This window comes from Pelobates fuscus, chromosome 6 (assembly GCF_036172605.1).
Source record: "Pelobates fuscus isolate aPelFus1 chromosome 6, aPelFus1.pri, whole genome shotgun sequence".
NCBI classification, from domain to species: domain Eukaryota; kingdom Metazoa; phylum Chordata; class Amphibia; order Anura; family Pelobatidae; genus Pelobates; species Pelobates fuscus.
Window position 1 is genome coordinate 190,183,640 of NC_086322.1, and position 17,388 is coordinate 190,201,027.

The following is a 17,388-nucleotide window of genomic DNA, read 5'->3' on the forward strand; positions in this document are numbered from 1 at the left end:
TTTGTGTTTCCTAATAGCATAGAGGGCATATCCAATTAAACTGATTAACATTTTCTACCTTAGATTATTTTTTTTTTAAATTTAATAAGGATGTGACATTGACTTTCAGTTGTACAATTAGTTAGCAATGCCTTTGTGTTAAATGTATCTTCTTTTATCATTAACAGGACCAGGAGCCTACAGTCCTGTGATTAAAACAACACCTCAAGGATTGTTATCTCTTTCAAAAGAAGAACGTTTCAAAGATGTGAAGGAGGATACGCCTGGACCTGGAACTTATGAGGTACCTGTGTGACATGTATGGTCAAGGCCTGCAAGTTGTCCTTGTCAGGCTCCCAATCCTATTTTAAGTGTATGTCCCATTGTCCCTAGACACCACAGCACAAGCTCATCATTAGATGACTTCACGCTGAATGGCAATCATGAGGACCATGCACAGAGAGTGCTTCAACAATGTTCTCTGCATGACCTTCTTTGGGGACAGCCAGAGAAGCTGTCAGTCAGCCTGGAGTGCTTGATGCCAGGCTTACATGCTCCTTACACCTTTTTGAGGAGAGCTGCCCATTGTGGAAATCATTATTGATGCAAGTTGTTAATTGGCAACACTCCCCTCAGAGTCCATCCACTTGTCTGATCTATACCTCCCAGTGTTGGGAGGTATGTTGTGTGCATCTGTGGTAAAACAAGCCGCAGGCAGATGTAGTCAAAGATTAAAGGTTCTTGTTACCTTAGCAACCTGTATAGATACATATTGCTTTTTAAATTTATCGTCGGTCTTCCTTAGTCACTGCTACTAGGATAGGTATTTTAGTAATGTCACATACACTGATTATGTACTTCTGAAAATCTTAAAGGGTCACAAACATAAAAATTATCATTGGGATGCCAGTTGCTGCTCTGTAACTTCCAAATTGCATTACATCATTGTACGTTCTTTATAAGATACTTGGAAATGTATTGGAAAGAATGACACGTGATTGAAGTAACGGCTGAATTCAGAAAGGCTTCTTTGACTATATATGGTCTGTGAAACAAATTGTGAATGAATTACTTATCACTCTCACAAGTTAAGCTGCACAGGATAATACAAATTAGGTAAATGACTCTATATTGTGGGGTTTAATATTAAATTACTATATAAATACTGTACCTGTACATATTTAAAGTTACAGCAAAACCAGTGTTTATGGCTGTGAAAAGAAACAAAACACAATCACAGTATTTATTACATTACCAATTTCAGGCTAAAATTCAAAATTTGCTTTGTTTTACTGATTCTTTACTGAATAAGCCAGTCAAAGTTGCTGGCATTCCAAGACTTAGATGGGCCTAACAGAAGAACAGGCCAATCAGAATGTCTATGTAATAGTAGTATAATAGCGTAGGAATGCATTGTGTGATATGTATGTATATATATATATATATATATATATATATATATATATAAATCAAAAGAGTATACCGGCACTCCAAGGCTTTACTATAAATTTTCTTCTTTCTTCCATCATCTTAATCGACGTTTCAGCTCCAGCACGGAGCTTTCATCAGGATACTTTGTATCCTGATGAAAGCTCCGTGCTGGAGCTGAAACCTTATTATGACCTGAGCTATACACTTTATATCCTGATGAAAGCTTCGTGCTGGAGCTGAAACATCGATTAAGATGATGGAATAAAGAAGAAAATGTATTGTAAACCCTTGGAGTGCCGGTATACTCTTTTGATTTATCATTTTGCTACCAGAGCACCAGGTACTAAATATTTTTTGTAAAGTTGGAGTGCAGGAATTTCCCCAAGTTGTATATATATATATATAAAACAAAAATAGTAATGCACTCCACCTTCCTTGATGTACTTGCCCAGTGCTTATCAGCAAACAGATGAAGCCAAAAGTACAAGATAGCACTCCAGGGACTTCCAAGTCGAATGTATAAAACTTAGCTTTTATTAGCTAAAAAAAAAAATCAACGTTTCAGTCTGTATCACAGACTTTCATCAGGATGTGATACAGACTGAAACGTTGATTTTTATTTTCAGCTAATAAAAGCTAAGTTTTATTCATTCGACTTGGAAATCCCTGGAGTGCTATCTTGTACTTTTGGCTATATATATATATATCTATATATATATATCTATATATAAACAGCAATTACCTTATTATGACCTGAGCTCAGGGCCGGTGCAAGGATTTTTGCCGCCCTAGGCAAAAGTAAAGTTTGCCGCCCCCCCCCCCCCCCATATGACATCACAATGCCCCATGTTAACTAACACAAGTGCTGCAGTGCCGCCGTGTTTACATTAAAAGGCCTGCAGGGACAGGCTATAGACACCAGAACCACTACATTAAGCTGCAGTGCTTCTGGGGACTAAAGCGTCCCTTTAATGTGAGGTAAATTAGAGATTAGTGCAACGAATAATATACTAGATTGCCTACTTACAATCAGATGAGGATGGTGATGGGCTCTAGCTGCAGTCTGGCTCCACTCGTCTAGTGTATAACAGGCTCTCTGGAGGCTGTTTGTGTTCTGGGAGAACGGAAAGCAGCTCCATTTTTTTAAAGGCCCTTTACACAGCTCATGGTCTGGGCCCCAGGGTCCACCTTCATGTTCCACCAAATAGTTTGTTCACAGGAGTAGGGGATGTCCTGATATGTGTGTAAGGAATGCATTGTGTGAATCTGTGTTTGTATGTGTAAGGGCTGCAATGTGTGTTTCTGTGTATGTACGGGATGCAGTGTGTGCGTCTGTAAGGGGTGCATTGAGTGTGTGTAAGGAATGCATTGTGTGTTTCTGTGTGTGTAAGGGATGCATTGTATGTAAGGGTTGAATTGCTTGTGTGTGTGTGTCTGTGTGTGTAATGCATTGTGTGTTTTTCTGTGTGCAAGGGGTGCATTGTGTGTGTGTGATGGACGTCGATCTCTCCCTCCTCCCTTGTCACTCTCTTCTCCCCCTCTCCCTCCCTCGTCACTCTCTTCTCTCTCCCCCCTTGTCCCTCTCTTCTCTCCCCCCCTTGTCCCTCTCTTCTCTCCCCCCCTTGTCCCTCTCTTCTCTCCCCCCCGTCCCTCTCTTCTCTCCCCCCCCTGTCCCTCTCTTCTCCCCCCCTTGTCCCTCTCTTCTCCCCCCTTGTCCCTCTCTTCTCCCCCCTTGTCCCTCTCTTCTCCCCCCTCTTGTCCCTCTCTTCTCCACCCTCTTGTCCCTCTCTTCTCCCCCTCCCTTGTCACTCTCTTCTCCCCTGCGTGTCCCTCTCTTCTCCCCCCTCCCTTGTCACTCTCTTCTCCCCTCCCCACTCTCATTCCCCCTCCTAACCCCGTCAATTCCACTCCCTGTCAATTACTTCCCCCCACCTTGTCAATTTATTTCCCCCCCCCTTTCAATTTATTCCCCCACCCTCCCTGTCCATTTATCCCCCCTCCCTGTCCACTTATCCCCCCCTCCCTGTCCACTTATCCCCCCCCTCCCTGTCCATTTATTTCCCCCCCCCTCCCTGTCCATTTATTCCCCCCTGTCCATTTATTCCCCCCCCTCCCTGTCCATTTATTCTCCCTGTCCATTTATTCCCCCCCTCCCTGTCCATTTATTCTCCCTGTCCATTTATTCCCCCCCGCCCTGTCCATTTATTCTCCCTGTCCATTTATCCCCCCCCTCCCTGTCCATTTATTTCTCCCCCCCTCCCTCTCCATTTATTTCTCCTCCCCCCCACTCTCTCCATTTATTTCTCCTCCCCCTCCCTCTCCATTTATTTCCCCCCTCCCTCTCCATTTATTTCCCCCCTCCCTCCCTCCCTCCCTCTCCATTTATTTCCCCCCCTCCCTCCCTCTCCATTTATTTCCCCCCCTCCCTCTCCATTTATTTCTCCCCCCTCCCTCTCCATTTATTTCTCCTCCCCCCCACTCTCTCTCCATTTATTCCCCCCCCCTCCCTCCCTCTCCATTTATTCCCCCCCTCCCTCCCTCTCCATTTATTTATTTATTCCCCCCCCCCTCCCTCTCCATTTATTTCCCCCCCTCCCTCCCTCTCCATTTATTTCTCTCCCCCTCCATCCCTCTCCATTTATTTCTCCCCCCCCCCCTCCCTTTATTCCCCCCACCCTCCCCTACCTATGTTGTAGCGTGGCCGAGCTCTGTACTGTCCGCGGGTACAGGGAGCTTTTGTTTCCTGTACCCGGCCGGACTAAAAGGAAGTGAACACTCAGTGTTCACTTCCTGTTAGTCCGTCCGGGTACAGGAGACAAATGCTCCCTGTACCGGCGGATCATACAGGGCTGGCCACGCTACAGTGAGGGAGTGACAGGAGGGAGCGCTGAGCGCTTCCCTCCTGTCAGCTCCTCTCTTCATGCTGCGCCCGGGCGGTGCGCCCTCATGGACGCACCAGCCCGGGCGAAGCTGCAGCTGCCTGAGGCTCTCTGCAGAGCGCTCGGGCGGCTGCAGCATTAGGGGGGCCGGCGCTCCTGGCGGCGCCCCTTCCTAAGGGGCGCCCTAGGCGGCTGCCTAGTCCGCCTTAATGGTAGCGCCGGCCCTGCCTGAGCTATACACATTGATCACTGCATGGTTAGTATATGACTTATAAAATATATCTATCAGTGCTTGCAGCACAAAATAATTCCTCACTTTTCAGTTCTATCATTACAAATTCAGGGGATGTTAATTTTTTTTATTGCTCTATCTAAATGTTTGCTTTTAAGTTCCTGTAAAATTCACCCCGAGGTGTGTAATTAGCTATTTAACAAGCCTGCAGAATCGATGAAGAAAAATATTAACCTTTGTACAGAATCTGCAATGATTATAAATGTAAGTCCCACCTCATAAAAATGCACAAGCAGGTTATGAATAATTATGCTAATGTGGGCATTACCCATTTCGAAAATCACTTAACTTTCTTTTGCATCTATAAAGTAGGTTAGATTTCTTACTTGGTTGTATTGGGTCACTTCACATTCCTTGTTGCAATGTAGATGTAATAAGTCTTTGTGCAAGAAACCCTAATCTTTGAACACTGCAAGCAAAATGAATTTGTGAATATTGCCTTTTGAACACAGAGGAATGAATCACTGGTATCTGTACATAGTTAAAGTCTGTGCTTCTATGTACTGCTTAACGTTATTGCAAGAGTAAAATAAAAGAAAGGGAATTGAAAAAAACCCAAAACATAGAGCATTGTAGTTTAAAGAACAAGGAGTCTCTATCATACTCCCAGAGTGTAATGTTTACACAGCATATCACTTTAAGATTCAAATCAAAACTCATGTTGAAACTCATCTTGCCATTGCCTGCTGTTTTATACTCACCTTCCCCATAAAACCCTAGATCAGTGAATTTACGCATAGTTGTTTTGTTCTTTTGAGTCCCATTCGTGTTCCACTGATGATTGGTTCACAAAAAAAAAATGTTACATTCATTTAATGTAAAATACGGTCTAGATATATTGTTTAGTCTGATCTGTTGATTCAAAAAGCAGTGTATTAAACAACAAGCCATTACTATAGGAGGATAAAGAAATGCATGCTGTGAATCTAGGACTAGAAGTGATTTCCTACATGCGTGTTGCTGTATTGTGTTTTGGGAATGTGACAAACATACTATATTTCTTAAATTGATTGAACGCTCCAAACCCCTAATTCACTTTACAAAAGTGGAGGCAAGTGGTGTGCCTCAGGGTTCTGTTTTGGGACCGCTTCTTTTTAACATATTTATAAATGATCTTGAAATGGGCATTGAAAGGCATGTTTCGGTGTTTACAAATGACACAAAACTTTGTAAAGTAATACAATGTGAGCAGGATATTGTCTTTGCTGCAGAGGGATTTGGATAGATTGTGGGATTGGGCACTAAAATGGCAAATTAAATTTAACGTAGAGAAATGCAAAGTTATGCACTTTGAGGTCAAGAATGCACAAGCAACTTACACCCTAAATGGCAGTGAATTAGGGATAACCACACACGAGAAAGATTTGGGAACTGTTATAGACAACAAATTAGGCAGCAATATGCAATGTCATTCTGCAGTTGCTAAGGTCAGTAAGGTTTTGTCATGTATAAAAAGGGGCATAAATTCTTGGGATGAAAATATAATTTTGCCTCTTTATAAATTGCTGGTAAGACCACACCTTGAATATGCTGTGCAATTTTGGGCATCTGTTCTAAAGAAGGATATCTTGGCACTAGAAAAAGTGCAGAGACGAGCTACAAAATTGATAAAAGGAATGGAGCATTTTAGTAACGAAGAAAGGTAAAAAAATTTAAATCTCTTTAGTTTGGAAAAATGGTGCCTCAGAGGGGATATGATCACATTATACAAATATATTTGAGGCCAGTACAAACCATTATCTGGAAATCTATTCATAAACAGGGCTATACATGTATAGCCCTCTTTATGAAGAAAGGATATTTCATCTAAGGCAAAGAAAAGTTTTTTTTACAGTAAGAGCAATAAGGATATGGAATTCTCTGCCTGAAGAGGTGGTTTTGTCAGAGTCACTACAGATGTTTAAACTGCAATTGGATAAATACTTGCAGAAACATAACATACAGGGATATAATTTCTAATTAGTGGGGTAATAGCTGCTAGAGCCAAGGAGACACCTGACTGCTATTTTGGGGTCAAGAAGGAATTTTTTCCTAGTTTGTGGCAAAATTGGAAGCGCTTCAGACTAGGTTTTTTGCCTTGTTTTGGATCAACAGCAAAAACATATGTGAGGAAGGCTGAACTTGATGGACGCAAGTCTCTTTTCAGCTATGAAACTATGTAACTTTAGTTGAAGTGCTTTATGTAGGACAAGTGTGCCCTCTTTTAATTTTAGAGAGAGTGCAGATTTTGATAGAAACTGACACTTTTATAAATTAACTGTTATACCCCCCAGACTTTCAAAAAGACAATCACTGTTACTTCCTGGTTGTTTAACTTCTCATTGAGCTGCAATGAGTACATAGTAATTTGACAGCCACTAAAAGTCTAGGCAAGAAGTGGAGGGCTCTGCAGCTTTTGCAAGCTGTTTTCAGATATACTCCCAATGAAAAAAATGCATAATAAATGCACACAAGTTTTCATTTGGGGTATATGTACTAAACAGTGATTTTTAGTTATTTTGTATTTGGCAAGTGGCATGTCCCTTTAAATGTGTGCATGTTTCATTTGGAGTATATCGACTAAACAGTGATTTTAAATTTTTAATTTATTTATTAATTTACTATTACTATAGATTTTTTTTTGTATCCTCACTAAAATGTATATTGAAAGTTTTCACCAAAATGTATATTGAAAGCTTTCTTTTTTATACTACCTATAATTTTTCTAAGGAAATAAACTGCTGCATATGAATTTATATATGTTTTACTTTTTCACCCTGGATAAGGATAGATTAATCACATTTAGTTATCCTTCTAATTCTGATAATGTTTCATTAAATTGGAGAGGTACCCATTCCTAGAAGTACCTGTCTGGAAAAATGAAAGCATAGTTTACGCTAATGTACCAGCTTTGCCCATCTTTTTGCTGTCGTTTTAGATATAGCAAAGGAGACTTATAAAATTCATTCACTACTTCTGCTGCAGCACTGTGGTTCTTTTATACAATTTGTTTCAGAACCAATGGATGTATAACATCACTCACAGACAGCAAATACACTGTTTACAAGTGTATGAATCATATAAACTAAACATAGAAGGTTCCTAAATAAAGTGATTACAGCCACTCAGTTTTAAAAAAAAAAGTAACTACCCCTCCCCCAAAAAGAACTATTCACTGTTGAAATGCTAAAACACATTTGTTACAATGGAAGAATTAATCTCTTTTTTTAAAGCTGTTTTCTCCAACCAGTTCACAAATGAGCTGGGAATCTGGAATGGGAAAATAATGTTCTTACAAACCTGTTTGTTTTGTAAGGCACTTTCCATCATTATTTGGAAGAGGAAGTAGAAAAGGTTTGTTCTTTTATTGTGGAAAACCAATATGCGATAACAGACACACAGATAGAAACACTGACACACATACAGATACACAGACACACAGCTACAAACACTGACACACACGCAGATACACAGACACACAGATACACACAGTGACACACTACAGATACACAGATACACAAATGGACACACATGCAAATACACAGACAAAGAGATATACACACTGTCACACATGCAGATACACAGACACACAGCTGTACACACTGACACACATGCGGATACCCAAATAAACAGATAAACATGCAGATACACCTGCTGATCAACATTTACAACCCTCAAACAATCAAATTTTAGAAACCCTCCTGTTTCCTACCTTCATGCTGCTGCTTGAATTGATGGGTGTCAGAGGTTGGCCGGATCTCTCAGTTCTCTCCCCCTTCCTCTTTGCATTCTCCTAATCCACTACCTCCTTCGTTCCTTGGGCTCTCACTTCCTCCTAGTGCTGCCATCATTAAAGGGGTTACGCTGTTAAAGTGCCGCAGTGCACGGCCAGGCCCTTGATGACACGTGCCCATTGGATGGCACTAAGTGCATGGGCCACATGATGGCCCCCCTCTGCGATCATTAGTTTTGCCACTGCACCCCTCTCCTCTACCTACTGTTCCTCCCTTCTCTACAGAAAAGCATATTTGTGGATTCTTACAGTTAGGGAAAAACGTATTTGATTCCCTGCTGATTTGGACAAAGAAATGATCAGTCTATAATTTTAATGGTAGGTGTATTTTAACAGTGAGAGAGAGAATAACAAAACAAAAAATCCAGATAAACAGATGTCAAAAAAGTTATTAATTGATTAGCATGTCAATCACTGAAATAAGTATTTGATCCCCTATCAATCAGCAAGATTTCTGACTCCCAGGTGTCTTTTATACAGGTAATGAGCTGAGATTAGGAGCATTCTCTTAAAGGGAGTGCTCCTAATCTCAGCTTTTTACCTGTATAAAAGACATGTGTCCACAGAAGCAATCAATCAATCAATCAATCAGATTCCAAACTCTCCACCATGGCCAAGACCAAAGAACTGTCCAAGGATGTCTGGGCAGGGCCGGTGCAAGGATTTTTGCCGCCCTAGGCAAAAGTAAAGTTTGCTGCCCCCCCCCCCCGTGACATCACAATGCCCCACCCATATGACCTGCCATGTTAACTAACGCTAGTGCTGCAGTGCCGCCATGTTTACATTAAAAGGCCTGCAGGGACAAACTATAGACACCAGGACCACTACATTAAGCTGCAGTGGTTCTGGGGACTATAGTGTTTCTTTAATGTGAGGTAAATTAGAGATTAGTGCCACGAATAATATCCTAGATTGCCTACTTACAAGCAGATGAGGATGATGATGGGCTCTAGCTGCAGTCTGGCTCCACTGGTCTGGTATAGAACAGGATCTCTGGAGGCTATTTGTAACTGTGGTCACAAAAATCAATGTTCTGGGAGAACGGGAAGCAGCTCCATTTTTTGGGGCCCTTTACACAGCTCAAGGTCTGGGTCCCAGGGTCCACCTTCATGTTCCACCAATGAGTTTGTTCACAGGGAGTGGAGTGTGTAGGGAATGTCCTGATATGTGTGTAAGGAATGCATTGTGTGAATCTGTGTTTGTATGTGTAAGGGCTGCAAGGTGTGTTTCTTTGTATGTAAGGGATGAAGTGTGTGAGTCTGTAAGGGGTGCTTTGAGTGTGTGTAAGGGGTGCATTGAGTGTGTGTAAGGAATGCATTGTGTGTTTCTGTGTGTGTAAGGGATGCATTGTGTGTAAGGGTTGCATTGCGTGTGTGTGTGTAATGCATTGTGTGTGTAATGCATTGTGTGTTTTTCTGTGTGCAAGGGGTTCATTGTCTTTGTGTGTAAGGGGTGCATTGTGTGTGATTGTGTGTGTGTGTGTGATGGATGTCAATCTCTCCCCCCTCCCTTGTCACTCTCCTCTTCCCCCCTCCCTTGTTACTCTCATTCCCCCTCCCTCCCCTGTCACTCCCCCCTCCCTGTCAATTTCTCTCTCCCCGTCAATGCCCCTCCCTGTCAATGTCTTCCCCCCCTCCCTGTTAGTTTCCCCCCAGTTAGATTCTTCTGACCCCAAGAACACCACCCCCACCGTCAAACATGGAGGTGGAAACGTCATACTTTGGGGGTGTTTTTTCTGCTAAAGGGGACAGGACAACTGCACCGCATCAAAGGAAAGATGAATGAGGCCATGTACTTTTAAATCTTGGGTGAGAACCTCCTTGCCTCAGCCACGGCATTGAAAATGACCCAAAACACAGAGCCAAGGCAACAAAGGAGTGGCTCAAGAAGAAGCACATTAAGGTCCTGGAGTGGGAGCTGAAGGTTCGAGTTGCCAAACGTCAGCCTCGAAACCTTAGTGACTTGGAGAGGATCTGCAGAGAGGAGTGAGACAAAATCCCTCCTGAGATGTGTGCAAACCTGGTGGCCAACTACAAGAAACGTCTGACCTCTGTGATTGCCAACAACGGTTTTGCCACCAAGTACTAAGTCAAAGGGGTCAAATACTTATTTCACTCATTGACATGAAAATCAATTTATAACTTTTTTTGACATGCGTTTTTCTGGATTTTTTTGTTGTTATTCTGTCTCTCACTGTTAACTTACATCTACCAATAAAATTATAGACTGATCATTTCTTTGTCAATGGGCAAACATTCAAAATCAGCAGGGGATCAAATACTTTTTTCCCCTCACTGTAGTGCATGTTTAATTAAAGCAATACTTTAGGCACCAAAACAACTTCATCTAAATTAAGTATTTATGGTACCAGGAGGCTACTGGAGGAAATCTTACCTCAAGGATTTAAACCATTCTCGAACAGAATAACCCCTAAGCTTCTTTCAGTGGCATTGTACATTCTTCCATTGGCGGCATTCGACTTCAGAATTTTCACATTTAGGAAGTGCAGAGTGATACTCTCAGCCAATCAGTGACTCATTATTCAATAAACTGACTTGGAAAGAAACGTACCTTTAGTGACCACTCTCAGCCAATCAGATGCCAGGGAAGTAGTAGACAATGCAGTTGGAGGCAACTTTGGGGATAAACCATTTGAGAACAGTTTATCCCCATGAGGTGAGAGTGACTCCAGACTAATTTAGATAAATTGTCTTGGTGCCTTGAGTGTCCCTTTAAGGTCATACTCAAAATGTTTTAAGATTATATACATATATGGCACTGGACTAAAAAAGTGATTATTAAACTACAAATCTGGAAAAATTAAGAAAAAGCAGAAAAACATCAAATCACAACTCCATGGATCAAATGTACACAAAAATGAGCAGAAACAAAATCAATTCACTGTGTATGAATTAAACTCACAACCTTTCCTTCACAAGTACGGTACTTGGCTAATTTCTAGGGAGAATATTGGCATGAGGTAGTAAAATTATAAGATTTATTAATAATTAACTAAAAGAGCAAACTTTATCCACACATCTTCATGGATCGTTCAGTTTCCTTCACATCTCACTCTTATAAAAAAATACTATCCCCAAACCTTGCCAAGTTTAGCATTTTCTAAAAAAAATATTTATTTTAAGAAATGTAATCTTAGTAAAATAACAGATGAACAAAGGTTGAATATATATATATTTAAATCAAGAAATGAACACTTAACTATAAGTAGAACATAATAATGTATATAATGTAATGTATACCAGCCCTCCTTTTATATTAAGTGGAAGTTTTTCTTTTTACTTTACTTTTTCTTTCCAAACTTTTATCCTAAACTATTTGTTTTCCCCATGTGTTCTTGCACATCAGATTGCTCATCTTTTCTACCGAATAGAATTAATTGTTCTGTTCCTTCTGCTTCTGTCATTTCATTTATAATCCGTGACACCATTATATTAATGAAATTGCTGAATGTGTGATATTGCAATCTTTCGATCACGGATGCACGATTTCAGTAAAGAATAAAATGGTTTTAAAATTTGTTATTCTCAGAGGAGTATAACTTAATTTTCAAGATTTACAAATCACCTCTAGATGCTTAATTTCCCAATACCGTATGTATTTTTTGTTTTAGTAAATGATGCATGAGCCCTGTGTATCATGTAGGATACAACTTATACCACATAATGAGAAAGAATAGTACAACATAGGAGACAAAGTAAAATAGAATTGGTGAGAGCTTAATAAGTGTGTAGGGTTTATAATAAAGGTTGTGCTTAATTAGTTTTCCTTTTCTCTGATTTTGCTGTAGTAATAATGGGTTATTCAACCCAAAAAACTGCTAGTTAATAAAACACTTGTGATGGAACACCCGTACTCTAACTTAGTACTAACGCCAGGTCAGCTTTCTAGCTGCTATCAGGGACCCTGCGTCACCGAAGCTTGACTGGGGTACTGAGGACTTCTTCCACCAGACCAGGATGCAGTCAATATAGCTCTGGAGACCTTTCTCCTGTAGAGTAGCAATTGCTATTTCCTTTACCCCACAGATGAGATTAGATGAGTCTGAATGTAGGGGGTTGTATGAGTCTTTATTGCATGCACACAGCTATTTATATGTAACAATGTTGACTATCCACGCAGGGGATCTTTCATATAATAGTACTGCACAATTGTCTCTCCCCAGCGCCACTTTGTCTTAACACTCAATTACGTTCTCCCCAGCTAATTGTATCAGCTCCCTGCTGTGTCCTCACAGTCCTAAAGGCATAGTATACAAAATGTCTGCCAGGTCCCCCCTTTCCTTGGTCTGTACTCCCACACAATATATATCCCTGGAAATCTCATTACTGAGCACCCTTGCTGTCCAGTAGGCCCAGATCAGAGGGCTGAGATACAGCATGTTAACGTTTCACTTGGTCGTGGCTACACTCTGATTCGGCAACAAGTCCCACACATGTGGTGGCTTAGTCTCTGGAAAAGGGTTCCCAGACCTCTTGAGAAGGGGAATGCTCTCAGGTCCTAAGTATACTCTGATGCCTCTTTGCCTCCCCAACCTCCCCTCCAAATAGCATTGTATTTGAAGGTCAGAGGACTGAGCAAAACCTGCATAAAGATTGACAAACCTCAGCACAGTCCCGATCTAAGGAACAGATCCAAGGTGGTTCAGAGTATCTCCCGGTCTGGTGCTCGAGATATAAAATAAGTCCAGGTTATCCCCAGTAGTACTCAAGTACGAATGGGAAGCACAGCAAGTGTCCAGGGGCCCCTCAATGACAATTGCCCCTTTTAGGGGCTCTTTTGACCAGGCCCATAGTTTGTGGGCAGGAGGTTGGCCTTCACGTCTCTTCATAAGGCCATGGTATGGGAGCTTCCATCGCAACACTGTTTTTGGTTAGGTAGCACTTCCTGTCTTGGTCCTCCCCTCAAACTTTACAAAAAAAAAGAAATGTTAAACCTTACCTCCATTCCAGTAGCGAGTCCAGGTTCTCTTGGCAGCCATATCCTACTCCTCTAACATCACTCTGGGCTGGGATGGGCTAAGGGAAGGACATGGGCAGCACTGGGCTAAGGGATGTGCTGCAATTGAACCAAAATGGTCTACAGTAAAAGAGGAATGTTTCTGCCCATTTCAGCTCTCCCAAGTGATCTGGACTCCAAAATACCAACATCCTCCCATTCCTCAAGCCTTATCTACATCCCTGAATGTGTAATATTACAATCTTTTATTCATGGAGGCATGATCAAATTCCCTACAGCGCATGGCTATTTGGTACACTTGGGCAAAACATTTTTTTAATGGTTCTCCAATTTGTTTTGCCCCATTATCAGCTTTAAAATCATTAACTCCTGACCTGATGTTAATTGTATGCATCATGGCAGGAATAAATCACATTCGCCAATTATATAACTATTTCACCGTGTTGCCTTTTCCAGATCTAGTCAATTAATGCACCCAAAGAAATATTTACCTATGTACATTTAAAACATATTTCAATTAGCAACCAAATCTCCCCACCAGCTCCCCATACTTTCAACATGTTCAAAAAATTTCTCATGCACCCTGATAGCAAAACCAAACAATATCAAATGACATCTCAGTCTGGCTCTCAGTACTGCTTCTGACAAATTATCCTACATGACCTCTTTGGTGAAGGAATCAAATATATATCTCAGTGGAGACAGGCCACTAATCAAATGCATGCAATATGATGCTGTTTAAAGCACTGGGAAACCAACCAGAAATTGCTTATGAGATGGCACTTTGTTCCCAAGAAACTAGGAGCTCTTTATCCTCAGTCTACTTCTCCGTATTGGTGATACAACCCAGAACTTGGTACTTTTTTACACATTTTTTGATCATGCTCTTTTCTTTCTTGATTTTGTGCTAAATCTGTGTTTATTGAAGTCAACTCATCACAATAAAGAGTTTTCCCACGCAGGGGATGAAGTGTAAACAGTGCATATGGTATGGAAAAACAGGTACAGTTTAGTATTGTTTCTAACTTTTCATCTCCTCTCTTTTAAAAAAAAAAAAAAAATATGTTTTAATTGTTATAATTTTCTGTCCTAGTACAATGAATGCATTTTAAACATAGAACTTGCAAACAATATAAAGGGTTTTGTAACATGCAGTCAAGAGATAGTTGCGTATGTTGTAGCCCTGAGAGTCTAACCTTCTTGATTTTGGACAGGTATATAGTCCCTGGTGAGATGCACAACTGTTAAATATTTTGGCGCTATATATATAATTGCAATTGTTTGGATTTACTGCTAGACCCCACAATTTCCTTATGAACATATTTCCTCCAGAAGTTAAGTGGCCAAATAAGCACCTACTGATACATAATGATACATAATCTTATTGCTGCGATCACAGGCATAGAAGTCATTTAAACCCCTGTTGTTGAAAACAGTTGAAAACTGACAATATAACGAAGTATAATAAAGAAATGTCAAACATACTCATGGGCAAACGTGAACAAACTGGAATCATTCCATAAGCAATATCTGGAACTAGTATTTCCTCTCCAGTCTCCATGCTTGCCAGGGATCCTACAACTTTTCTAGTTTCCAATCAAACTCTCTTCCTCCTTCCATTCTGCCATACCTTTCCTTCTTTCCTTTATGATTTTTCTATTTTCATTCCATGCCTTTTGTTAATATTAACCCCTTAAGGACCGGACTTTTTTTGCGATGTTGTACATTTGCGACCAGGCATCTTTTTGACACTTTTGTGGTGTTTGTGTTTAGCTGTAATTTTCCTCTCTCTCATTTACTGTTCCCATACAAATTATATATTGTTTTTTTCAGGACAAAAGGGGCTTTCTTTACATTCCATTATTTATATAATCTCATGTAATTTAATTTAAAAACAAATTAAAAAATATGATGAAAAATTTAAAAAAATACACGTTTTTTGAATTTTATGTGAAAAATCTTTTACTCATCTACAAAAGCGAATGAAAAAAACTGCTAAATAGATTCAAAATGTTGTCCTGAGTTCAAAAATACCCAGTGTTTACATGCTTTTTGCTATTTGTTTGCATGTTATAGGGCTATAAGTACAAGTAGGATATTGCGGTTTCAAAACATACATTTTTAAAATGTATCAATAGTGACATTGTAACACTATTATCTGTCATAAATTGCTAAATAACACCCCACATGTACATATTTTTTTAAAAGTAGACAACCCAGGGTATTCAATATGGGGTATGTCCAGACTTTTTTAGTAGCCACTTAGTCGCAAACACTGGCCAAAGTTAGCGTTCATATTTGTTTGTGTGTGAAAAAAGTAAAAAACTAAATTGAACGCTAATTTTGGCCAGTGTTTGTGACTAAGTGGTTACTAAAAAAGACTGGACATACCCCATTTGCAATACCTTGGGTTGTCTTCTTTTGCAAATGGTATGCCATCATGGGAGTAATTCTCATTCCTGGGCTACCATACGCTCTCAAAGGCAACGTAACCAACCTGGCCATTTTCAATGTAAAAATATTTGACCCTGTAACTTTCAAAAACGCTATAAAACCTGTACATGGGGGGTCCTGTTCTACTCAGGAGACTTTGCTGAACACAAATATTAGTGTTTAAAAACTGGAAAATGTATCACAACAATTATATCATCAGTAAAAGTGCTGTTTGTGTGTGAAAAATGCAAAAAAAGTCACTTTCACTGACAATATCATCGCTGTGATATGTTTTACTGTTTTGAATCACTAATATTTGTGTTCAGCGAAGTCTCCCGAGTAAAACAGTACCCCCCATGTACAGGTTTTAGGGTGTCGTAGAACGTTACAGGGTAAAATACAGTGATAGCAAATTAAATTCTCTGTACTTTCGGCCTGGGTTGGCAGGCAGGTCCCTTAAATTGCAATCAATAAAATAACTTAATTATGTAAAAATATTACATAAATACGCACGTAGAATTTAACTATATATGCATATTTATATATTTGAAGTCTACGTGTATATTTATATAATTATTTATGTAATTTTGTATATGGACATATGAATAGTTAACATTCTTTTTATTTATTTATATACATAGATATATATATACAATTTCATTCTAAGTGTATTTTGATATAAATATATATATATATTAATATCAAAATACAGAGAAAGTGATGAGGAAAGCTCCTCGTGTAACCGGGGTGCTCCACCTCACCACTACTACCCCCAAATAGATATCAAATAATACTAGCTTAAAAACTGACAACCTTTATTGAAACAGAAAAATAATAACAATAATAATATAAATCTACAACACACTCACGAAAAAACACACCCTCATACACCTTAAGTAGTGAAAATTAAAACAGAGACTAGAGACTATACACCTGACTGATAAAGTATTCAGGTATTTTCCTTGTATAGGCAGATATGTCACAATATATCAGAACAGTGCAGCTCAGTGCAGATATGTCACAATGTATCAAAGCAGTACCGCTCTTATATAATTGAATGAAACAATTGAGCACACTGACAAAAAATGTATACCAAGGAAATCTAGCCTGTTAGTAGTTAAATACAATGTATAGCAGGAGGTCTCCCCTTTGTATGAATCGAAAATAGGGAAAAATGAACTTCAATAGACTCTTCCAACAGATCCCTTATTAAGTATTAGCTTCCAGCAGTAAGAAAAAACTCCTTATATTCAGTTAATCTAGCAGAAGTTAAATCGAAAGGATAGGGAGATGAGAGATAGAGGAAACAAATTTGTTAGAAAGAGTGCTGTCTAAACAGGGTCCAGTGTAGAAAAAACGGACTCTGTCACCACACTAACATATGTCATAAATCCCTATGATATAACACAAAGTTAAGGATCTCTTTAGGGGATATCCTGCAGGCTGTAGTCTCAGTCGATAGAAGCCATGACCACAATCGTTAAGTTATAACTAGATAATAGTTAATTAGTTCAGGTACAGGTCGTCCTGCACAGGTCGCCCAACGCGCGTTTCGGCGGTCTTACCGCCTTTCTCAAGGGCAAGTAACTGGCAGTGTAACACCCTCCCTTGACTCCTTATATACC

At 39.9% G+C, this 17,388-nt stretch overlaps 1 protein-coding gene across 1 annotated transcript in view; it reads left to right on the plus strand.

The window, feature by feature from the left end:
• STPG2 (sperm tail PG-rich repeat containing 2) overlaps window positions 1-17,388 on the plus strand; it is a 512,492-nt gene that overhangs the window by 290,255 nt on the left and 204,849 nt on the right. The window contains exon 13 of the mRNA XM_063458613.1: window positions 168-283. Coding sequence (XP_063314683.1) covers window positions 168-283 — 116 coding nt within the window. The remainder of the gene's footprint in view (window positions 1-167; window positions 284-17,388) is intronic.